We start from the raw sequence: 25,031 nt of genomic DNA, 5'->3' as shown, positions 1-25,031 counted from the left end.
GCAGATTTGCCTACTCACACAAGCTCCCCTCAAATAAATAAATCAATCCAATCACACTGCAGGTTTGATACATTGCTTTATTACGACTGGCAACAATGCCACCTTCAAATCACTGATGTTAACCACACATTATCTTCACCATACCATTTTAAAAAACGAGTAATTTCGTTGTTCACTTTGATTTGGCTGCATAATAATGCAAAACTGAAAAATAAAAAATCATAAAGACCACCACAAGAAATGATTATTCATTAAGAACCCGAAGATGCCTCAAAGACACTACAGTGGAAAGAAAAAAAAAAAGTGCTTCTCAAGTTGCCTTTCAGTTGGAAGACTTGCGTGACTCGTAACCCAGTCAGAAGGAATGTACTGCAAGTTTGGTGGAAAAGGAATGCAGTTAATGTTACAGTTCGGAAGCATGCTGCTTGTGAACAGGACAGGACAGTTCTGTATTCTATGGAAACTGAATGCTTCCTTTATATTTTAATTATTATTATTTTAATTATATAATAAAGTCACCAAAGAACCTACACTAAAGAAAGCATTTAGCTTCCCCCTCCTCTCTGGAACCTTGATAGAGCAGCACTAATTGCCCATCAATTAATTTGTTCCTCTGCATAGATGTAATGGAAAGACAGCATTTTCTACCCAGCAGTGCACAATTGGAAATAAAGACTGAAGATTCACACATTGCCATACGGTCCACATTTGCTCAAGCATTTAGACGCAGGACGGGGAAGCTGACAAAACCAAGACCTCTTATGGGTGCAAGATGGTGATCAGAGTCATGCTGCCTGGCTTACAAATGGAATGGTCAAGGTTCAAAAGAAAAAAAAAGTAAAAAGTAAGAGATATTTTCTTCTTGAAAAGTACATATTTCCATAAACATGATATTTACACAGGCTTCCCTTCAAATGAGACAACTCCCCCGAGCTTGTCACATATGACAGAGCGGTCCTTGATCTCATCCCATGAAGTAGCCTGCACACTGTGCTTGATACCTAGAAAACAAACAGGGGAGACAGTTGGACTTGGGTTCTGGCTTTAACAATTCTATCAACAGTAGCTAAACTTTAGCAGCATTGCAATGTCCTGTAACCCACACAGCCCATAAAGATCTCGATTCCCAGACACCAGTAAAAAACGGTCTTGTCAAAGACCTGCATACACTGCTGCACAAAGCAAAGACATGAAAGAGATGGTTTCGCAGAGCCCCAAGAAGCTCTAAAATCTAACTAAACCGGGGACTGTGAAGCATTAGAAAGACATTGTAACTTGCTGAATTGCACAGAATTGATTAAAACAGATCTCTGGAAAATAAATCATTTTCACACCTCCTACCTGTGAAACACAGAGTTCAGCAGCCCCTTGGGTGCTCATAATAAGGTTTAGATGTTTTGGGTCTTTCTTCAAACTTTACATAGAAAATCAAACCCACTTCAGGCTTTCCTATAAGCTTGCCTAGAGGTTAGAGGCCCAGGCCTATGCAAAGCCAATTAAGCTTGGAGTAAAACATCTTGAACTGCTAATGTATGAGAGGCTTGTCTGTAGCCAGGAAATGTCAAGACTGCTCACCTGTAAATTTTTTGATTACTGCTTCTTTTGAGCTGGCGTAAATCAACCGGCTTTTGATTTTTGCAGTTTCTGGAGCCCTAGTTTATGAAAACAAGGAAGTAACAGGTTAAGGACGCAAGACACTTGTGTTTACATGGACACCCACAGGTGAGAAAAGCATTACTCACTGTGCCATCACTTAACAGGGCATTTGTAATAAATAAGCCGTGCTTCCACATACAAGAGTTTTAATATAAACCTCTCAGGACAAAAGACATCAAGGATTGTACAGTAGCAAAGCAATGTTAGCTCCCTTCATTTAGAGCTGAAACATTTATCTTCTACTCTTACAAACTGGGTAGTGTTTTACCAGAAGATTTAGAAAAAAAAAAGCTTACCAGGAGACAAAAACCAGATCTTCTTTCTTGGAATCCTTAGTCTCGTAACTTGCATCATAGAGGGCATAGCAACACTCATCCCGAGGGAGCATATTAACAAATTCAGCATAGGGATCATCGCTCTCATCCCCCACCAGGATTTCTTTGCCCGGACTGATAATGATGAATTTGAGGTCGTCACTCAGGCAGAAAAATACAGCCTTTTTCCTCTTTTCATCTGGGGATGACATCTTCTTCATTTTCATATTTTGGAACAGCATGACTACCTCATCATGTACACTGACTCCGGAAGTCTAGAAATAAACAAACAAACATCAGTAAATTAAACACACACCCATCCACCCACTCACAACAGGTTTTCCTGCCCTAAAAAAAATAGAAAGGGAGTGTGACTGCTCTGGAATACTAGTATATTGGAAAAGTACAGGGATTGCAAGTACATACTTTATGTAGCACATACTTTGGTCCACTGGGATGTACCACACTTATCTATGTGTAAAGCAAACTGCCTCCCTGCCATGGTATAAATGTTACACTGCTGCTGAAAGTCATGTTTCAAAAACCCCTAAACAAATTCTGTGAAATTAGAACATAAGAACATAAGAACATAAGAACATAAGAACATAATAAAGTTTACAAACGACAGGAGGCCATTCAGCCCATCTTGCTCGTTTGGTTGTTAGTAGCTTATTGATCCCACAATCTCATCAAGCAGCTTCTTGAAGGATCCCAGGGTGTCAGCTTCAACAACATTAATGGGGAGTTGGTTCCAGACCCTCACAATTCTCTGTGTAAAAAAGTGCCTCCTATTTTCTATTCTGAATGCCCCTTTATCTAATCTCCATTTGTGACCCCTGGTCCTTGTTTCTTTTTTCAGGTCAAAGAAGTCCCCTGGGTTGACATTGTCTATACCTTTTAGGATTTTGAATGTTTGAATCAGATCGCCGCGTAGTCTTCTTTGTTCAAGACTGAATAGATTAAATTATTTTAGCCTGTCTGCATACGACATGCCTTTTAAACCGGGGATAATTCTGGTTGCTCTTCTTTGCACTCTTTCTAGAGCAGCAATATCCTTTTTGTAACGAGGTGACCAGAACTGAACACGATATTCTAGGTGAGGTCTTACTAATGCATTGTAGAGTTTTAACATTACTTCCCTTGATTTAAATTCAACACTTCTCACAATATATCTGAGCATCTTGTTAGCCTTTTTTACAGCTTCCCCACATTGTCTAGATGAAGACATTTCTGAGTCAACATAAACTCCTAGGTCCTTTTCATAGTTCCCTTCTTCAATTTCACTATCTCCCATATGATATTTATAATGCACATTTTTATTGCCCGCATGCAATACTTTACACTTCTCTATTAAATTTCATTTGCCATGTGTCTGCCCAATTCTGAATGCTGTCTTGATCATTTTGAATGACCTTTGCTGCTTCAACAGTGTTTGCCACTCCTCCTATTTTTGTGTCGTCTGCAAATTGAACGAGTTTGCTTACTATACCAGAATCTAAATCATTAATGTAGATTAGGAATAGCAGAGGACCTAATACTGATCCCTGTGGTACACCACTGGTTACCTCACTCCATTTTGAGGTTTCTCCTCTAATCAGTACTTTCTGTTTTCTACCTGTTAACCACTCCCTAATCCATGTGCATGCATTTCCTTGAATCCCTACTGCGTTCAGTTTGAGAATTAATCTTTTATGCAGGAGTTTGTCAAAAGCACATCCAGTAATAGACATCCAGTAATAGACTGTCCTGTAAATATCAGGATTAAGGTTCTGATAATCAAGTCTTTACTGAACTGATGTTTCAGGTGGAATTCTCTACAGGCCATTCTGAATAGCAGCTAAATATTTCAACCAATACATTTCCCTAGGAGGTGTACTCATTGGAGAAGGGACACCTCACTCATCACCAGGGAACAATCTGAACACACTGCAAACTTGTTACATTGGAGAAGTGCCATGGTGGACCTACTCTACCAATGTTGATTAATATGCAACATTAACACATAAATTAACCATGCTGCAGTTTGGTGTTAAGCAACTTTAGATTTCAGATCAAAGTATTGGGGAATATAGGAATTAGTAGAAGCTGATACTATTCAGATGACCAATTAAAAATAAATTTTAAAAAAAAAAACGTATTTTACAAAACTTAATCCAGACCTCAAACTATTTAGAGTTTGGCTGTGACTTGTACATGGGACTAGATTGATACAGCCAACCAGAGATAAAACAATGTGGCAGTGAAGTAGTTAGACACATTTTTACTGGCAAACACCAAGTGTACTCTACACAGCAGAAAAAACACATGACCCCAATACAGCAGCCACATAGAACCCTGAAAATACCAGGCCTCTGTCTCAATGAGATATGATGCCTTGACACTGTGGCAGCCATCTTAGGTCACACTAAAAGGGTACTGGTAGATTTCCCTCGAGGACTTTCCAGAAGACTGAAAATATGAAGACGACGTCTGAAATGGTTTATAAGATATTAGCAGTTGGATATTTAAAAAAAGCTGTAGTTCCCATATTAGGACTTAACATTTAAGAGGGTTGTTCCCTTATAAGCTGTTCTTGCTGTAAAACAAATGTGTATCACCTCCTGTCGTTACAGGTGCAGTAGGGGCAGAACTTCAGATCTCATCGTCAAGGCTCCTAGACAGAAGATGGCCATGTGCTTACAGGGTAAACGAAGGGCATTTACAACCAGGAATCACATTTTATAAAACGTTTAACATAACTGTGGTACATGGCCGCTTGAAATACAAGCCGTCTTTAGTACGTTTTCAAAGTTCACCATTTTCTTTCATCTTCTCTGCCTTTTTACCAGTTTCACTGACACGACTACAAACGCCAGCACTGAAAAGCAATGGGGAAGGGCAGAAGAATGTTAATTTGGTAGTTTTCCAGCAAGCAGCAACATACCTGCTGACGCCCATTGCTTGAATAGCTTCTCTGTCTGAACAAGTTGATACCAGTCCGTAAAGTGGTGAACTTGTAATTTAATAACAAGTCATCCCTGGATCTACTGTACTAAAAGTCTAGAAACCTTGTTGAAAAAAAGTTTTAGTTACCTTTGAAAACAAAGTCAAAAGTTTTATGGCCATTTTTTTTCTGTCAGTAGTTATAAAAGTGAACCTGTTTATAGTGATTAACTATAAAACGAGGCAGGGAGTCCTGTCTAACAAATGATGGGATCCTAAACTAAGAGTTTAACCAGAAATTATCAATAACTTATATTACTATTTTGAAATGAATTTGTTTCATTTCTTTAGGTTTACTGATCTAGTTTGAGCACTTTAGGGTTGATAATTTGGAAAACACAAATTTCAATGCCAAGTTAATGTTTTGCTGTTTGCTGTGAAGGGCTGATAGAATTGACAAATGGAGTTTTAAAAAACTAAAATAAAAATAAACCAAAAGAAAAATGCGCCCGTCTAGCCGCTTACAATGTCAATTCGTTGAACTTGAAATTAATTAAAGGCACGAAGTAGAGGGGGAGGGAGATACACAACACGTCTGGACTAAATCGACAGCATTTTTTTAAGTACCACTGCACAAGTAGGATCTTAATCAATCTTAGAACGTAGTAAGACGTTGGCTTTTTCAATCGCCTTCATTTTTAATCGAATAGCCTATTGTTTGCACCACATGTCTGAAGCGGTTTATTAAACTGAAACAATGCGACAGTACAAACGATGAAATCTACCCACATTGTTGCCAAGAAAACGAGGTATACGTTATAAACTATAACGGCAAGCTATCAGTAGCACACACTTCAATAGAAAAAAAAACTAACAAAAGAAAAGCAGAAACGTTACACAAGGATATGTTAAACCAATAAAATATCTACCAGAAGGAAAGGCAGCGCATACTGACCTGCTCCAAAATTTCACAATTCGTAAAACCAAACCCTCCCTGTAACCCCATTAAACAAACTGCTAATTTAAAATAAAAATAAACAAAATCACATTATATACTTCTTTATTCTGCTTGGGAAAAGACATGTAAATGCTTACCATTTTGCCGAGTTTCTGTGCAAAGTAACCGCAAAAGAAAGGCAGATGAGACTACAGTATGATACGCTGCGACTCAGCTGTGCTCTTGGGTAAGTACGCCTTTGGTTGTATGTCATTAGGGATAGTCTCCTCTACAGCAAGCGGACTCACACCTACATTTTATAGTTTTTTTTTAACGACAATTGCCCCGGGCAAGGTTTATTTCCGGGTCTTTTTAAAACACAAAAATACATGGAGAATTGTGACCCTAAACAGTCACATTTGACAGATGTTTCTCCCCCCAGATGCTTCACCCGTTTAGAGATATTAATGGCTTATGTGACACGTTCGATTACAATTAGTGTATTTATTCTCATTCTTCATGGCAACAAATTATTCCTGTAAGAGAATGCAGCCAGGAGCCAATGGGAGACTAGTTGAATCCAAATGCCGTATATGGAAATAAAAAAATGTAAAAGGTGTAACAGACAAAAGAATAAAAAAAAGACAGTCACTTACGTATTTGTCGAGGTAGGTGAATCAGACATAGCAAGGTGCTCAACCAGCAATTACTTTTATCTTGGAGTGACCGATAATATGTAGAAATATTATCAGGGTTATGAGAACAGTAAAGAAACAGGTAATTTCCACCAAAGTTCACAAGGTTAGAGCAAATTTAAGGTAGTTGTTTTGGCGTTTAAATTATAAAAACTACACTTTAATAAAAACACAGCTACTTGCAGGAATGCAATAGTATATATTTTTCAGAATGGATCAGTGTTTATTTTATTTAGGTGGTTTAGTTTATCGAGGTGATGATAGCTATATTTACCTTGACTGTGATTTGGTAAGGTTTATTTGGCAGTACTATATGTTTCAAATTCAAGTGAGATTTCATAGATGAGGTTTGTTTTAAAATACAGTACCTATGTTTTTGAGGGGTTATATCACAACAAGGCATAGTCACTGTCAGCCTCCTCGGGACAGTGTGGATTTCAAAATGTAGTCCACAGCAGGTGTTGTACCGGCCAAATCGGTACAGTTGGAGGGTATGGTTCTAGCTGAATTCCAACCACACCCAATGAAGACCCCTCAATGACTGCTGCCGCCTTCAGGGAAATTGGGGTTGAGACTCTGCAGCAACCGGGATTTGCGTCTTGTTATAGATTACAGAATAATTTGCAGGGCTCCATTTGCATAGCAAACAGGCCTGCTATGTGATAGTCCATTTAAACAAAAATGCGTGCTTCGTATCCCGTAACTTCAAAACGTACATTCTGAGTTACAACTGTAACAAACATCAAGTAAACAAATGTGACGGCTAACGCACATCAGTACACGTCAATGGCAGCAGTGAGAAAGCATCTTCAGCAAAAGCGCATACATTTTTTGCAGATTTCATTTCTCTTGGTTTAAGCCAATTGGGATATTTGATGATGTGTGTAAGCCAATCACCTGTCCAGAACAAATTCTTTTTTTTTTTTTTGTGGACTTGAGACAGCAGTAACTGAGTGACGTGTAGTGGAACAACGTTTCTCAAGAATGCATGTTGTACAATCAACAGCCTTCCAAAAAAAAACAAACAAAAAAAAAACTCTCACTGCTTTGTGCAAGGTGAAAGGTAGATATTTAAAATCGATTTTGTGTGTTGTTGCTATTTTACACGCAGACACTGTCTGGTTATTTATAGGGTACATAACCTTTTTAATGAAAAAAAATATGTTTTTACATTACAGTGAATTATATTTTTCATATGGGGAGTGTCATTTTAGGGTTAAAATATTTGGTGACGTTAATCTCCCATATAAAAATACTGTACTGTCCAAAAACACTATTGTTGCATAAATATGTAGTGTGGTATGCAATAGGGTGTTACTATAGTATTGTTGACTTAAGCTAAGTTTGTTTAAAAACACACATATTGCTGCTGAAACTTATATTATGCAATGTTCACATTATTTTGCTGTTATTAATATTTCGTTTGTACACTAGCACAAGTTTGCCCTAATAATATTACTCCAAGGAGAACTCTTCTTGCCGTCATATAAAACTTGTTTGCTTTTACCTTTGACCTTGTGAAGCAACGTCTGTGCCATCTACAAAGATGGCTGCGTTCTTCGGGCTTTTTAAAAGCAAGTATGTCACTGCGTTTAAGCGTATCAGTGCTTTTTCCACGGTACACAGGTCCACCAAATTTTCTTCTAAGAAGGTTCAGGATGTCTTCACAGATTTTTTCATAGATAAGTACAGGCACCGGCCTGTCCAGTCATCTCCAGTAAAACCAAGGGGCGACCCCAGGCTGCTTTTCCAGATAGCAGATAACACATAATAATACTCTCAATTGAAGTTGCATGCACTGTCAACATCATCTCAATTGCTTGTGAAATCCCTGATGAAAAACAACACCATAACCAGAAAAGGGGAAGTGTGTCTAATTTGTAAACTTTGTAAACTGGAAATGTGTGTAAACACTACCTTAGCTACTAATTGACGTTGGATTCCGCCGTATTGATCGTCAGATTCTCTGGCACCATACGTTAACGTTTACGTTTACGTTTATGTATGTATGTATGTATGTATTTATGTATGTCATCAGGAGTTCAACTGCTGATATCTCAAACCATTTAATTTTTTCAGTGTTATTGAAACGACCTTTTGAGGTATTGACTTGAGTCAATCCTGCATGGTGAATGAGCTGGGGACTTTGACATTGAACCTGTGATTTAAGTTTTAGTGGGATTGACGGTGCACTGAGTTTGTATCTTCATCTTTGGTACACAGCTGTACTTTATGGTTTGTTTTTTTCAAAGCTAAATGCCAGTAACAAAAACCTTTTCATCTTATTCTGAGAAATCGTGTGTATGAAAGTCCTTTAGAACATAAGAAAGTTTACAAACGAGAGGAGGCCATTCAGCCCATCTTGCTCGTTTGGTTGTTAGTAGCTTATTGATCCCAGAATCTCATCAAGCAGCTTCTTGAAGGATCCCAGGGTGTCAGCTTCGACAACATTACTGGGGAGTTGGTTCCATACCCTCACAATTCTCTGTGTAAAAAATTGCCTCCTATTTTCTGTTCTGAATGCCCCTTTATCTAATCTCCATTTGTGATCCTTGGTCCTTGTTTCTTTTTTCAGGTCAGAAAAGTCCCCTGGGTCGACATTGTCTATACCTTTTAGGATTTTGAATCCTTGAATCAGATCACCGCGTAGTCTTCTTTGTTCAAGACTGAATAGATTAAATTCTTTTAGCCTGTCTGCATACGATTACATTATTTTTTACATACAATTGCCCATTTATACAGTTGGGTTTTTACTGGAGCAATCTAGGTAAAGTACCTTGCTCAAGGGTACAGCAGCAGAGTCCCCCACCTGGGACTGAACCCACGACCCTCCGGTCACGAGTCCAGAGCCCTAACCACTACTCTCACTCAGTCTCAAGGTCGCATGTTTCTAAAATTGAAGGGTGCCAAGTAGGGGTGGAAATAAGACTCCCATTGCATAGCAGTTGGATCCTTTCCTGGTTTCACTGTGTATTTAATCACACACCTGAGCATGTTACCTATACACTGTGGATAAGCAAGCTTGTATTAAAACATGGAATGTGTGTTGCTGCTATGGAAACATAATGACCTGGAAGATGTTGGGAGGGATGTCTACCACCACACCTTCTTTAAAATGTTAGGAAACTGGTCCTTTGGAGATTATTTCAAGGTGAGACACACATAGCTTCCCCTCCCTTGCTGTTGTTCATTCCAGGGCTTCTGTCAAGCAGGTCACAGAAATAGAAGCTACTGTACTCACAAGAAACAGCAGTGTTCACTTTTTATGTTAACTATTAGTCTTTATTGAGAATGCACGCTTCAGTGAGCACCAAGAGCTATTTCTGAAAAATATGAGAAAAAAAGATAATCTCCTTTTTAAGTCTGTTCTGCTTCTGCCTTTGGCAGCGCTTGAAGTCTTACGCCACTTGCATTAGCAGAGTAATGTCTGCCAGACTCTTAGTAACGTAGTGCCAAACAGGTTTCATGTGGGAGGCAACTAAAACTGCCCTGGGGAAATGCAAACAAGCAGGGCAGCACATACTTCCAATCAGAGTCGGTGTCAATTCCTGTTTTTCCATTCCAATTCCTTTTTAAAATCAATTCCCAATTCCATGTCCCTTTTAATCAATTCCAACACATCATTGATCACAATTGCAATTTTCAGTATTCTGTTAAATACGCTTCTCGCAGTGGTAACAAATTACTTCAATTGAAGTCACTGTTAGTCAATTAAATTGTCTTCAAATGAAAGCAGTTGAACAATCACACCAGTTATTGTGTCTCTAAAATATAAATTCTATTGGAATTGGAGTTGAAATTTTAAAAACAGGAATCGACCCCATGCCTGCTAACAATGAAGTATACTGGAGGTCTGTGAATGTTGAGAATGAGAATGTTGGAAGTAGGGACTAAGGAACCAGTTTTAACCTAACTTTGTACACAGTGGTGGGGCACTGCAGCTTTAAAAAAAAAAAGTTTGAGTTCGCAACCATGCAGGAGGAGGCATGTCTGATGGCTTGGGAGCTCCTGACCCAGGTCTATAGAATCCCAAGCTCTATGTGACATGCTTTGGAGGACACTCTGCACTGGGGCTGAAGTCTGATGAAGAAGAAAGCAGGGAGCTCTGGGGTAGGTGTGTACACACAAGTTTATTTTATTTTTTTTTATATATATATATATATATATATATATATATATATATATATATATATATATATATATACACACACACATATACACACAGTGGTTTGCAGAAGTATTCACCCCCTACCAATAATGTCACATTTTGTTGAATTACAAATAATGTATGCACAGTTTTTCAAACAAACTTTTTTTTATTCAAAGCTGTAGTGGTTAAACTGAACAGTCTTCTATGAGGAGGAGGTTAAATGTCAGCAAAACTTGCAAAGAAAATGTACAAAATGAAATTTACTAGTTGCATAATTATTCAGCCCCTTAAGTCAGTGCTTGGTAGAAGCACCTTTTGCAGCAATTACTGCTATGAGTCTTTTTGGATAGGTCTCTACTAGCTTTGCACAGTAGGATGGTGACATTTTTGCCCATTCTTCACTGGAAAATTGCTCCAGTTCTGATAAGTTTGTTGGGGATCGTCGATGGACTGCAATCTTCAAGTCCTGCCATACATTTTCGATTGGATTCATGTCAGGACTTTGACTGGGCCACTCAAGAACATTAATTCTCTTCTTGTTCAACCACTCCAGTGTGGCTTTGGCTTTGTGCTTCGGGTTATTGCCCTGCTGAAATTTGAATTTCCTCCCCAGTTTCCGAGTCTTGGCTGACTCAAACAGGTTTTCCTCAAGGATTCGCCTGTACTTTGCACCATCCTTTCTCCCCTCTATCCTGACAAGCTTGCCAGTCCCTGCTGAAGAGAAGCATCCCCATAACATGATGCTGCCACCACCATGCTTGACAGTTGGGATGGTGTTGACTGGGTGATGTGCAGTGTTGGGCTTGCTTGGAATTTAGATGTGAAAAGTTACATTTTTGTCTCGTCTGACCACAAACCTTTTCTTGTCTGCAGTATCATCTACATGCTTTTTTGCAAACTCCATATGTGCTTTAAGATGAGGCTTTTTGAGTAATGGCTTCTTTCTTGCCACCCGTCCATACAGACCAATTTTGTGTAGGGGCCGGCTTATTGTTGATGTGTGAACACTGACTCCCATCTCAGACACAGAACTTTACAGATCTCTCAAGGTCATTGTTGGCTTCAGAGTGACATCCGAAACCAGTTTCCTGCTTGCCCGGCTGTTCAGTTTGGAAGGGCAACCTGATCTGGGTAGTGTCTGGGTGGTATGATGCATCTTCCACTTTTTAATGATGGATTTCACTGTGCTGAGAGGGATAATCAGCGCCTTTGAAATGTTCTTGTACCCTTCTCCTGCTCTGTGCCTCTCTACCACTTTATCCCTGACTTGTTTCGAAAGATCCTTGGTCTTCATGGTTGCTTTGTTGGATCACTATGCGAGTTGCAGCTTGAAAGTCTCTATATACCTGAGGGAAATTATCTACAAGTTAAACCACTTTGAGTACACACAGGCTGAAAACATTTCACTCATTTTGTGACCTTTCAAACAAATCATTTGCACCTGAGCTGATTTAGGGCTGTAGTAGCAAAGGGGTTGAATGCTCATGCAACTAAGATTAATCAGTTTTTCTCTTAATCTTACATATTTATATTCTATATACATTTTTTAACTTTATCAACGTGGAGTAGTTTGTGTAGATTCTACATGTAAAGTCTAATTTACATGTAGAAAGCGTCATGGAGTACGCTCAGATGCCAACAAAATGTGAAAACTTTGCAGGGAGGTGAGTACTTCTGCAAACTGTATGTATGTATGTATATATGTATATGTGCATATATATATATATATATATATATATATACAGACGTGCTAAAATTTGTTGGTACCCTTACAGCTCATTGAAATAATGCTTCATTCCTCCTGAAAAGTGATGAAATTAAAAGCTATTTTATCATGTATACTTGCATGCCTTTGGTATGTCATAGAATAAAGCAAAGAAGCTGTGAAAAGAGATGAATTATTGCTTATTCTACAAAGATATTCTAAAATGGCCTGGACACATTTGTTGGTACCCCTTAGAAAGGATAATAAAGAATTGGATTAGAGCAATATTTCAAACTAATTAGTTTCTTTAATTAGTATCACACATGTCTCCAATCTTGTAATCAGTCATTCAGCCTATTTAAATGGAGAAAAGTAGTAACTGTGCTGTTTGGAATCATTGTGTGCACCACACTGAACATGGACCAGAGAAAGCAAAGGAGAGAGTTGTCTGAGGAGATCAGAAAGAAAATAATAGACAAGCATGGTAAAGGTAAAGGCTACAAGACCATCTCCAAGCAGCTTGATGTTCCTGTGACAACAGTTGCAAATATTATTAAGAAGTTTAAGGTCCATGGAACTGTAGCCAACCTCCCTGGGCGCGGCCGCAAGAGGAAAATCGACCCCAGATTGAACAGAAGGATAGTGCGAATGGTAGAAAAAGAACCAAGGATAACTGCCAAAGAGATACAAGCTGAACTCCAAGGTGAAGGTACGTCAGTTTCTGATCGCACCATCCGTCGCTTTTTGAGCGAAAGTGGGCTCCATGGAAGAAGACCCAGGAGGACTCCACTTTTGAAAGAAAAACATAAAAAAGCCAGACTGGAATTTGCTAAAATGCATATTGACAAGCCACAATCCTTCTGGGAGAATGTCCTTTGGACAGATGAGTCAAAACTGGAGCTTTTTGGCAAGTCACATCAGCTCTATGTTCACAGACGAAAAAATGAAGCTTTCAAAGAAAAGAACACCATACCTACAGTGAAACATGGAGGAGGCTCGGTTATGTTTTGGTGCTGCTTTGCTGCGCCTGGCACAGGGTGCCTTGAATCTGTGCAGGGCACAATGAAATCTCAAGACTATCAAGGCATTCTGGAGCGAAACGTACTGCCCAGTGTCAGAAAGCTCTGTCTCAGTCGCAGGTCATGGGTCCTCCAACAGGATAATGACCCAAAACACACAGCTAAAAGCACCCAAGAATGGATAAGAACAAAACATTGGACTATTCTGAAGTGGCCTTCTATGAGTCCTGATCTGAATCCTATCGAACATCTATGGAAAGAGCTGAAACTTGCAGTCTGGAGAAGGCACCCATCAAACCTGAGACAGCTGGAGCAGTTTGCTCAGGAAGAGTGGGCCAAACTACCTGTTAACAGGTGCAGAAGTCTCATTGAGAGCTACAGAAAACGTTTGATTGCAGTGATTGCCTCTAAAGGTTGTGCAACAAAATATTAGGTTAGCGGTCCCATCATTTTTGTCCATGCCATTTTCATTTGTTTTCTTATTTACAATATTATGTTGAATATAAAATCAAAAGCAAAGTCTGATTTCTATTAAATATGGAATAAACAATGGTGGATGCCAATTACTTTTGTCAGTTTCAAGTTATTTCAGAGAAAATTGTGCATTCTTCGTTTTTTGTGGAGGGGTACCAACAAATTTGAGCATGTCTGTATATATATTGTAATAAAGTCATTCAAGGGCACTATATAAGCTTGAGGATGGAAAGAGCTTTATGCCCTGTGAATGCACTATACAACCACTAGAGGTCTTGGCCTCACTAGAAGAAACTACATTGCCCAGAAGGCCACAGGGTTTGGCTTGATGGCCCAGTTAATTGATTTATTGTTGGCAGCTGGACTTAATGACAAGCCCTTTTAAAAGGGAGAGGTTCAACCCGTCTGGGGGAGGTGTATGGAAGAAGGGCACATGTGTGTGGATCTGGAGAGAGAAAAAAAAAAAAAAACACAAAAGGTAACTAAACGCGTTGTTAAAGAAATTAAGTTTAATATTTGTTTTTTTTTTGTTATGGGTAAACAGATAGCTGTCCCGTGGTTAGACAGGGCTTCATTATAAAAGTTAAGTTAGCACTCCTTGCCGGAGTTAGGCTTTTGTTTTGTTTGTTTTGTTATAGTGAATTAAATTAAATAAATAAAGAACACCAAGAGTGTTGTTGAACAGCAACTCGAGTCTCCTACCTGTGGTTTACTACACCTTGGGGTCACGTCATCACAACATATATATATATATATATATATATATAACAATAAAGCGGTTTACATAAATAAACAAGAAAGCTAAATTGCAAAAGAAATAAGGGAAGTGAATAATACAGGAAATAAATAATACATATGTGTGTATGTCATGTCTATTTATAAAATGGGTATTTAAGTACTCTGTCCCAGGGTTTGCCAGTCCTGGTCCTGGGGGACCCTTGTGTCTGCTGGTTTTCATTCCAACTGAGTTCTTAATTACTTAATCAAACCCTTAATTGAACTAAATGTGCTTAATTAGACCTTTTTAATTGTTTTCAGTTACAGATTTCAAGTTACTTATAAAATTGTGTAGTTAACTTGAAATGTCTAATCAATCTAATGAATAGCTCAGTTAAGGGTTCAATTAAGTAATTGACAACTCGGTTGGAATGAAAACCAGCAGACACAGGGTCCTCCAGGACCAGGATTGGGAAACCCTGCTCTATCCTGATTGGTCAAAACAGGTCACATGGGGGTGTTGACAGCATATCACCATGGGCTGGCACTTCTTTTCTAAAAGGTGCCAATCACTAGTAGATATCCATACACCTCTAAAAAAAATAAAAATAATAAAAACATTATTTTATCTCAATAAAAATAATGAACCAGATTTATATAAATGTTGACCATTTGGGAAACTGAAGTGTACGTGAGATTTTTAAATGTGTCTGAATCGGACACCATTGACTCTAATTCAAGTAGTGAAAAAAAAGCTAAAATGTTCAAATCAATAAAAAACCTGCCATGATCTCTGCCAGAACTACAGCGTTTCCCTATCCCATTTTGAAAATGCATAGCTCTAAAAACAAATATTCAACTTGTAGGCATTTAAAAAGGTTTGGGTGGCTCTTAAAGAGTGTTTTGTGGTTAAATGAATGTTTTTGTTGCCGCTGCCCCTGGTCTATGCCTGTACTCTTCCTTCGGTCGGTTGCATCTCCTGAACCGCCTGCTGCTGCCAGTCCACCCCCTGCACAGCTGTGTGATCTGACGTGTTTATAAAATCATCTAGACAATTCCTGCTGTACCTTTCTCTCCACATAAATTCGTCCAGGTGCGACGGTATCATCTCTTCTGCTGTGCCCTGCATTGTTTTAAATTGTTTCTTAACACGGTCCCAGATCTCCATGTTGTACATCCGTAAACTGCAAAGCCAGTTTAAGTGACTGGATATTCCATAATGAAATCCTTAGCTCAGTTTTAGGTGAAAGGATATTTTATAAAAATGCCTTTTTTTGTTCTTTTAAAAAACGTTTTTCAATTTAGTTAACCCATTTCATAAGCACAACAAGGCACATCAGGGTGTGTGATATAGTCTAATATCACCACTCCCCGGGCGGTTGAAGCCAGTTGGCTTCGCCTCGTGACTTGCAATGCATCTGAGGCCTGCTGATATTATGTCACACACCCTGTCGTGCCTTATTGCTTACCTATATAAATATATCTTGGCAGCGGCTGTGCATGATGCAATATCAATGGGCTTTTTTTTTAATGTTGTGGTTTGTTGTAACCGAACAAAAAAACATTCTAGATCCATGGGTGAAACCTGTTGCAGGTCTAAAGTAATCTATGCATTTAGATAGTCAACCACATCACCAGCTCTTTATCTAATTTTGAAGGACAGGTAGAATTCTGTCGATTCAGAAAATATGAAACCTCATTGACTGGGCCTTATTTAAAAGCAATATGTATCACACTTGTGCGGAACCGGGCTGTCTCACATGACTGTTCAGTTTGTTGGCATCAAGGACCCCTTGACTTGGATTCTGTATTATTGAAAGGCTTTATCTCACGGCAAGTGCAGGTCAGATTTAGTCAAAATAAAAATGCCTGCAGATCTAATGTAGTGGAATTATAATAGAGTAGGGGCAGCAGTGTGGAGTAGTGGTTAGGGCTCTGGACTCTTGACCAGAGGGTTGTGGGTTCAATCCCCAGTGGCGGACACTGCTGTTGTACCCTTGAGCAAGGTACTTTACCTAGATTTCTCCAGTAAAAATCCAACTGTATAAATGGGTAATTGTATGTAAAAATAATGTGATATCTGTATAATGTGAAATAATGTATAATGTGATATCTTGTAACAATTGTAAGTTGCCCTGGATAAGGGCGTCTGCTAAGAAATAAATAATAATAATAATAATAATAGAGTCTCATCATCAGGTGGTTCCATATAAAAGACTACTGATTTTTTTTTTATCAAGAAGCAAAGGGGTTATGATTCTGGGCAACTTTCTTGAAGGTATAAGTGGTGCTAATCATTGAGGAATGGTCACGTGTACCCTTAAAAATAGATATCTTGCAGATTCACTGCATCAAATCAGTGCTGTCCTTACTGCCCATTGTGTCCCCTGCTGTACCTACAACGTAATGATCGTGTCGTGGCAGTGATGTTATTGTGTATATAGTGCAGGTAACATTGTTCTCTTCCAGTACACAGACCAGAGATATGAGGATCCTAAAATGTCTGTCATCAAATGTCAACGTTATCAGTTAACTGGCATGGATTTGCATCAACCAAATCTGCTAGAAGTATGGCCAATTTACTCTGGTTACACAACCCTGGACTAGGTCAGTTTTTGTGATTTTAACATACAGCACTTTATTCATAGAGGTACATTTCTTAGCAACTTGCCTAACTTTTCAGCATACACTTAAACATATACCTAAAGTATAATGCAAACAGAAGAAACTAAACATAGACTAGTGGACAGATGGTACTTCATGGTAAGCTGTACTGCAAAGATTAAGTGTGACAGTGGAAGTGTCACATTTGGTAGTCTGCTGAAAGTCAATTCACTATCAGTTTAAATCAGAGGGCTATTTTCCTTTCCCCAAACAAAACAGTGTCTCAGCCAGTAGTGGATGAGGCACATTTTCCTTGACAGTTCCCTTGAAATGAGTCTGTGTCACCTTTACCCTTGTGTAGACTGCTGTAGTTTTGATTTAGTCAAATGCTAAAGGGGGCACTGTAATACACTAACTGAATTTCCATGTGGTGGTAAAGAAGAGAGGTACACTTGTGCAGTATACAAATAATTTTGGGAAAAAGAGAAAAAAACTCTGACCTGGTTTTATTAAATGTTTTGTTTCACTGTTGGAGGTCATTGTTTCATTGTGATCCCCATAAAGGTATCGTATCATGCATTGCATCCAGTGTGTTCAATAGTGTTAAATGTAACAATACAGTGTGTGGTGTTTCCCTTTCAGGCAATAAAATAGATATTTTTGTTTTTTACAGGGGGGTGCCTACACAGAGCTGAATAGGGAGACCAACAGAGTTAGCTGTTTACAAATTGCAAATGATTTACCTACATTGTTTTGTTTTAAAGTGTACCCTTATTTCACATGTCATTTTGTTGCCTGTGCCCACAATCCTTTTCTTTTTTTTGTGTATATTTTAAAATGCTCCTTATTACTAGTCTGGATATTCAAGTAATTGAGTATTCTAAATAAAATTACTACTTGAATACTTTGATCAAGTTTAGAATACTCGTTCATTTCTAAAACAATTAGAAAAATGCACAAACGTGGCACTGTATTTTTGAGAGTAGAGGAAGTTAAAAGTGGTCAGCCACTACAATTGTCACCTGGGGGCACCCTTCATTACCTAGCTCTGCTATTGGCTAAGCGAGTACATGAGCAATAGAAACATCATCAAACAAAATGCAACCTGTTGTAAATCAACAAGTTTAATGTACAATCATATAACATGATGTGATGCACCTCTAGCTGAAAATAAAGGCTTTTTTTTTGTTAAGTTAACTTTATTTAGAATTTTGACTGCAAACTACTCAGGCGATGTTAAGCCTTTGTTTGTGCTGTTATTGGTCTCCTACTGATATCTGCTTGAATTGGGAATCTGACTTTTTTTTAAAAATTATTATATTATGGAATCAGCGAGTACGGGTACAGTGCATCTCATTTTTATGTTATATATTCTAGCATAGATGTTATTGAGTAAACATATTTTGTTGTGCTTTGTTAGTAAGCAGTCGTGTTGTGTGTTTTATAAGGGTCGTCAAAGGTATTGAATGCTGTTAAGTTTTGAAGGTCATTTTTATAAAGTTCTGCATTTTTGTAGTTAAAACCCCTCTGCTGTGTATTCTTATTTCTTACTTATAGCTTAAATCTTTTTTTACTTTGAATACATTAGAGGCTTCAGATGTTTCTTCGCTGTTACTGTTGATCAATTTATCTATGCGTCCCTATGTGCGGTTGCTGCTTCGTTCTAAGGACCTTGAGTAATGCCATCTTAATTTTTCAATAGGGATGCATCCCCTCATACTGTATACTGTTATATAAAAAAACACAGCCCATAGCCACCTATGGACTGAAGAGGATGTGAGAAGAGGAATGAATGAATGTTGGAATAGCTAGATGTACGTCACCAAGCTGCCTCGTTTTATATCTGTAATGGACTGTCTTTAGCTGCGATTACAGTTCTTCTGTCTCTCTTGATTTTGCAGCTCATGTATATAATTAACGGCAACAAAGCAGCCTTTTATCCTCCCTTCAGCAAGGACGTCGTGTTATTGACCGAACGCTACAGAAGATGGAAGACTCCAGTGTGTTCCCAGGTACCGCTGCTGTGGAATGAGTGAGAGACAGACTCTGCCATTGCTAAAACACTTTTTAAGGTATTGCCTAATCCGCATAGTTTGTCACTGGTTTTCATACTGCATGGAATCTGGCATGAATGCGCTTGTTCTAAATTTAGAGCCTGTTTGTGTGTTTGTGTGTGTGCTGTAAAAAAAATGCATTGTAAATAGACACAGTATGGTTGGCAAGCTGGTTATACTAGTTTGTTATTGTGACAGTAATCCAGTCGGAGTACTCTCTCTTTTAGCCTAATCCAGACCGTAATTGCTTAATTTCATACTCTATGTAGAATGAGTTCAACAAATAAAGACCTGGTAGGACCAAGGCTTCGGACGGCTCAGTTCACTTATTAAGGATGTGGTTGAAACAATATCCTGGACTGGATTCATTTGAAGTAATATGTAATTGTTCAACATGTACATTCTTGGGAACAAAGGCAACCACTTTTTTTTCAGATTTATGTGAAATCACCAACAAAAATTAAACGTCAAATTATTTGCCCGGGCTAGACCACTGCTAGAAAAAAATGTGGCCAGTCTGTTTTTGTCACATGTACTTTAAATATTATTTATTATCCCTGTCCGTGGTGATATCAAGGTGACAGACGGATTGGCGTATGCCACACTTTAGATCAGGGGTTTGTTTCCCGTTCTTGAGGTCTGGAACCCTCCTTGTCTTTGTTCCACTTGTACCCTCAGTTACCTAATTTAAACAATTTAAGATGGTCCATTCCAGTTTTAAGACATGCCATCACACGTTCACATTTTGTTTTGGCAGAATCTAATTTGAATAGCCTCAGCTGTGTGCTTTTTGTTCTAGTGTTCAGCCCTTGCCTGTCCACTGTGCTTGCTCTGTACTGTGACCGCTTGCTGGTGCCGGAGGTGGAGGAGGGGCGGAGGTGTGCAGTGATCCTGAATCAGACCTGCTTCTACACAGAGCAGGGGGGCAGGCTCACGACCAGGGGTACTTCATTCGGGAGGGACAGCAGGTAGGTGCAGCCTGCAACTCTGAGATCTTACCTTTCTCTGTGTTTTTGTTTTTTTCTGAAAAGTCTCTTTTAAGAGATTGTGTCTTTTTTTTTTAATGAACAGCTCTTAATATGGATTTGAGGTTTATCTGACATGGTCACTTTTAGACATTGTTTGTGTGATAGTCTTCTCCTGCTGTTGGTATTTGCAGGGTGTGCTGTTTCCTGTAGAGAACGTCCAGACCGCTGGAGGGTACGTGCTTCATGGGGTAACCCTCGCAGAGAAACTGCGGCTGGGGGACCGGGTCCAGCTGTTTGTGGATGAGGTAAGACACAAGCATAAGGAATTTACCAAACTATTTCTGCTCTCCACTGCAGCACAGTTTACTGACTGACACAAGCAGATTTATATCTGCCTAACAAAAGAAAACATGGCTGATATTTAAAAAAATCACAGGAGATCCAAAAACATAAACACTACCAAAGCAGCTTGTATGGAACCCTTAGAGGCCCAGGTAATTCACTATTTATTTATGGGTGTTAGGTCACTGTCATGAAACTTTGTGGTATTTAGTCTGTCTTGGTATCTTCTGTCAGTGCTAGATGTCTCAATGCAGACAATATGAAGGCTGAAAAGATGCATTCAGTGCTTATCTTCCCTGTTTCTCAGCCACAGCGTCTGGCCTGCATGGTGAAGCACACGGCCACCCACATTCTGAACTTTGCCCTGCGTCAGGTCCTGGGAGACGGCGTGGAGCAGAGGAGGTCCCACGTTGCTGTCGATCGACTGCACTTTGACTTCAGCTTCCAGGTCTTCCTCCTCTACTTCTCGCATTTTAGGCTGTATTTTTTACATTTATTAATTGCAAATGTTTTACATATTAAAGATAGCTGTTTTGCCTTAAGCCTTTTGGTTATGAATTTGTTATTGTTATTATTATTTGTTTATTTAGCAGACGCCTTTACCCAAGGTGACTTATAGAGACTAGGGTGTGTGAACTATGCATCCGCTGCAAAGTCACTTACAATTACATCTCACCCGAAAGACCGAGCACAAGGAGGTTAAGTGACTTGCTCAGGGTCACACATTGAGTCAGTGGCTGAGGTGGGATTTGAACCGGGGACCTCCTGGTTACAAGCCCGTTTCTTTAACCACTGGACCACACAGCCTCCTCCATTTGTATTTACTAAATGGCTGTTTCAGCATTTTGTAGTTTTTTTCTTTCTTTCCTTGAGACACATTTTAAAATTTAACAGATGTTGTGGTGTGTTTGTGTTTTTTTTTTTTTTTCACCTTTTCAGGGGGCGTTGACCCTTACGCAGCTCCAGGCAATAGAGCAAACCATAAAGGATGTGATTCATTGAAACTGTTTACACAGAAGTACCACCCTTGAAATTAGCCAAAAGAATACAATTAAATTAAGGATGATCGATGAGGTAAAGCTTTGGAAAGACAATAAAACATAATGAACCTTATTCTTCACTCGAGGTGCCTTTCATTGTCTCCTGAACCATGCTGACACCTTTAGTGCAAAAAAATGGGAAAGGGAGTAGCACTAAATAATATAAAAGTAATAAAATGATCTGGTAAATCTCTAATGCTTACATCCTTGTATTTCATTTCTAAAACTTTTTGGTAGAAATGAAAGTGAAATGAAATTGCACATTGTTAGACACTGCCCTCTAGGAAGCAGCTCTGTCTGTCCTATACTTCACTTTTTTCAGTTTGTTCCCCAGCATTTCCTACTTGGATGGACTAAATATAACAAGCAAAATCCCCAAAACATTGTCTATGTATCTATGTATTTTAAGTAAATAGGAAGAATGTTTTGGTTACCTGAAATGGATGGATTTGGAAGAGCCCTCTTCTTCAATTGGCTATTGGCTATAATAGCATTGTTTTACATGTTCCATCATCCTTGTGTTGGTTGCTAGGCAGTGGAGAGCACTGCAGTGCCACAGTGGCAGTGCCGGGAGCTGCAGACCACACTGAAATCGCTGCAGAGAACAGCAAACACAGCCATCAGGAAACGAGGCAAAAGAGGTGGGGGCTAGAATACAGCCGCTACTCTGTCTAGTTTGAATTGACTATTGGTTTAGTTTTATGTTATTATATAAAACACTTATCGATGCACTATAGCTGTCCTGAAATTTCTTTGCATTAGATGGAAATGATTACAATTAGCTTTACTGTTTTAATTATTCCTTTTTACTTGTATATTCTAAAAAATATATATAGTATAGGGTGCTGTGTAAGATACAAGCTGCTTTTCACACACTGAAGGTCAGAGCAGCCAGCGTGGGTAGCCTGTCTGACCTACTGTGGAGTTGATATCTACTTGCATTGTACAGCCTCCTATACAATATTCTACATGGAACATTAAACATTTGGCATAAGAGTTACATACTGATGGTGTATGTACTGTTTCAATGCCTTTTTGTTTTAAATCTAGAGGTTTTTTTTTTATTATTATTCTGGATATCTTTTAAAATGTATTTGTCACCGTAGAAAACGGTAATTAACTGGTGATCACAAGAAACACTTGAGTGTCTTACCCCAGATGAAAACCCCTTCAAAGGGGATACAGTAGAGGTGCACGTACATACATTTTTGCATTCATCTGGAGAATCGCTTATCCTTGTCATGAAACTTGGTATTAACACTATTTAGCAAAAGTTATTGAGTATCTGATCCTGGGGATATAACGGTACGTCTGTCTGTCATACTTGTATTGTGCATGTATCTGGACAATTGCTTATCAAACTATGATTAAACATTTCATTTCAAATTCTATTCAGTAAGGAATACTGTCGATTTTTTTTTCTCAACTTTTTCGTCACACTAATAGCTCCAGTTTTGAATTTACAGCTGTGACCAGGGATGTATTCCTGACATACTTTTATTTTTTTTTATTTTTTAATCTTCTTCTTGACCATGGAGATTAATGTATTTTGAGAACCACAGAGAATGATATGGTTAAGTAAACATTTGTAACTTTTAAAAAAGTATTTATTTTTTATCTCTAGGCTGCGAAAAAGGTGCAAACACTACTAACAAAACATGGGGACAGACAGCTAGTTGTGGATACTGTGGATGCTGATTCCATCTCGGTATGTATAGATTTATTTGAATTCCTGATTTGTTTTAGTGAAGGTTGCAGATCGGTTTTGTGACAAGTCACCAAGGACGTTTGCGATGCTTCTGAGCCAGCAGCATTCTGGGAAGGTTCTATGTGCCTGTCAGGTGCCAAAGGTAGATTAACTCCAGAAAACTTTGGTTATTTATGGTTGGTCGCACAGCCAGTTGAATTTGTGTCATGTATTCGTGGTAATTATGGATGCGTCATATTTGTCATTATTTTTCTTACAGTATTACGTGCTTGTTGTGGTAGTGTTTTCCCAACAGCGCCCAGTTTCCATAGCTTTCTAGGTAGGACTTGTACCTTGCCAGATATAAAGAAGTTTACAGTATTGACAAGGTCTTTGTCATGCGAGTGTGGTTGTAATCTGTCTCGCACCAAGTTGCGCTCTTGGCTGGGAAGCCACAGAGAGGGCTGATTTGGGCTCAGGTTAGGGCTTAGGTTTAGGGTTACATTTAGGGTTGGAGGGTTAGGGTCAGCTCTGAATAGTTCACCGTATCAGCAACCCCAACTGGTTGGGCTGTTATTAAAATAAATGTATATCAATCACCAGTAAAAATTTTGATTCTATTCTTTTGTTTGTTAGAACTGAGCTGGGTCCCTAATTTATTTGATGTCATTTCCTCCTCTTCAGAGCTCTGTGGGTGTCCTGTCTGCCACGGACTGGGCGGTGGCTGTCTGCACCCACATGAGTGGAAACGCAGGGGGCTCTGCCATCGTTGCCAAGGGAACAGGAAGCACTTCAGATTTGGAAGGGGTTCTGAAATGCAAAAAGCAAAACACAAAATGACTCAATTAAATCTACCCGATATTTACTGCGCAACACTGAAGAACTTGAATGTTTATTTACAGTATAATATTTATAACTGGCAGGTTCCATTATTATTTTTTTATTTTTATTTAAAGTGACCAATTATTATTTGTATTTTTTTTTTCCCCAATTTGGAATTTCCAGTTATGTTTTTTCTCCTGACCGCAACGACTCCCCAAACAGCACAGATGTTCTGAGGGCGTGTAAGCATCCTCCGATCTCACAAGCCTAAAGCCAGAATCGCTTTTACACTGAGCAATCCAGAGCAGAGGTGGGGGGCTACCGATCCTGGAGACCAGAGATCAGCTCCTGCTTTTTATCCACTTTGAATGTGCTCGGTGTCTGGCCAGTAAGGTTCGCCAGTAGGAAAAGGAATCCCTGCCGATTTCCTATCCCCCACCCCGGGAGCGTCGGAGCCAATGTGACGCCCCCTTCGGAGTCCCCACCAAAGTTAGGCCTCTTTGCTCAGCCCAGACACGAATTGGCGCCGTCCAAGCTGTATGACTCGTCCTGCGCTCCCAGCGAAGTGCCTTAACTGGATGAGCCACTCGGGGACCCCTAGGTTCCTTTATTTTTTATTTTATTTTCATTTCTTTCATTTTAACCAATCGCATGCCAGAATTAAGGACTGATATATGATATATATGTAAAATATGTACTGAATCCCTAGTGTACAAGACAGTGTAAAATAAGCGCTATGGTAGAATGTGTTTGAAACATACAAAATATACACAAACACTAATAATTGGGTGATGCGCTGTGTTGGGTTTGCGCCAAACATAACGCTTTGCATTTAGGCCAAAAAGTTCCATTTTAGTTTCGCAGACCACAAAACTTTTTTCCACATGGCTACAGAATCTGCTGAGTGGTTTTTTGTATACTTCAA

The 25,031-nt window shown here is 39.0% G+C and overlaps 1 protein-coding gene across 1 annotated transcript; it reads right to left on the bottom strand.

Annotated features, from left to right (window-relative positions):
• Positions 1 to 63: 63 nt before the first annotated feature.
• On the bottom strand, positions 64 to 6,146 carry LOC117402819 (cofilin-1-like). Its single transcript, XM_034004316.3, has 4 exons — positions 5,988 to 6,146; positions 1,953 to 2,245; positions 1,576 to 1,652; positions 64 to 1,001 (listed from the first exon to the last, which is right to left on the bottom strand). The coding sequence occupies exons 1-4, from the start codon at positions 5,988 to 5,990 to the stop codon at positions 895 to 897; spliced, it is 480 nt and encodes a 159-aa protein (XP_033860207.1). The 5' UTR covers positions 5,991 to 6,146; the 3' UTR covers positions 64 to 894.
• Positions 6,147 to 25,031: the final 18,885 nt, after the last annotated feature.

This window comes from Acipenser ruthenus, chromosome 5 (genome assembly GCF_902713425.1).
Source record: "Acipenser ruthenus chromosome 5, fAciRut3.2 maternal haplotype, whole genome shotgun sequence".
In the NCBI taxonomy this organism is placed as follows: Eukaryota; Metazoa; Chordata; class Actinopteri; order Acipenseriformes; family Acipenseridae; genus Acipenser; species Acipenser ruthenus.
Note: the sequence above shows the minus strand (reverse complement) of the source record. Positions and strands in the feature narration are given on the sequence as shown.

Excerpts from the sequence above, each read along its gene's own strand:
- LOC117402819 (XM_034004316.3), bottom strand. Across the intron at positions 1,653-1,952 it reads GATCTGGTTTTTGTCTCCTG|GGCTCCAGAAACTGCAAAAA; the intron begins GTAAGCTTTTTT and ends TTCATAAACTAG. Across the intron at positions 1,002-1,575 it reads AGTAATCAAAAAATTTACAG|GTATCAAGCACAGTGTGCAG; the intron begins GTGAGCAGTCTT and ends TTTGTTTTCTAG.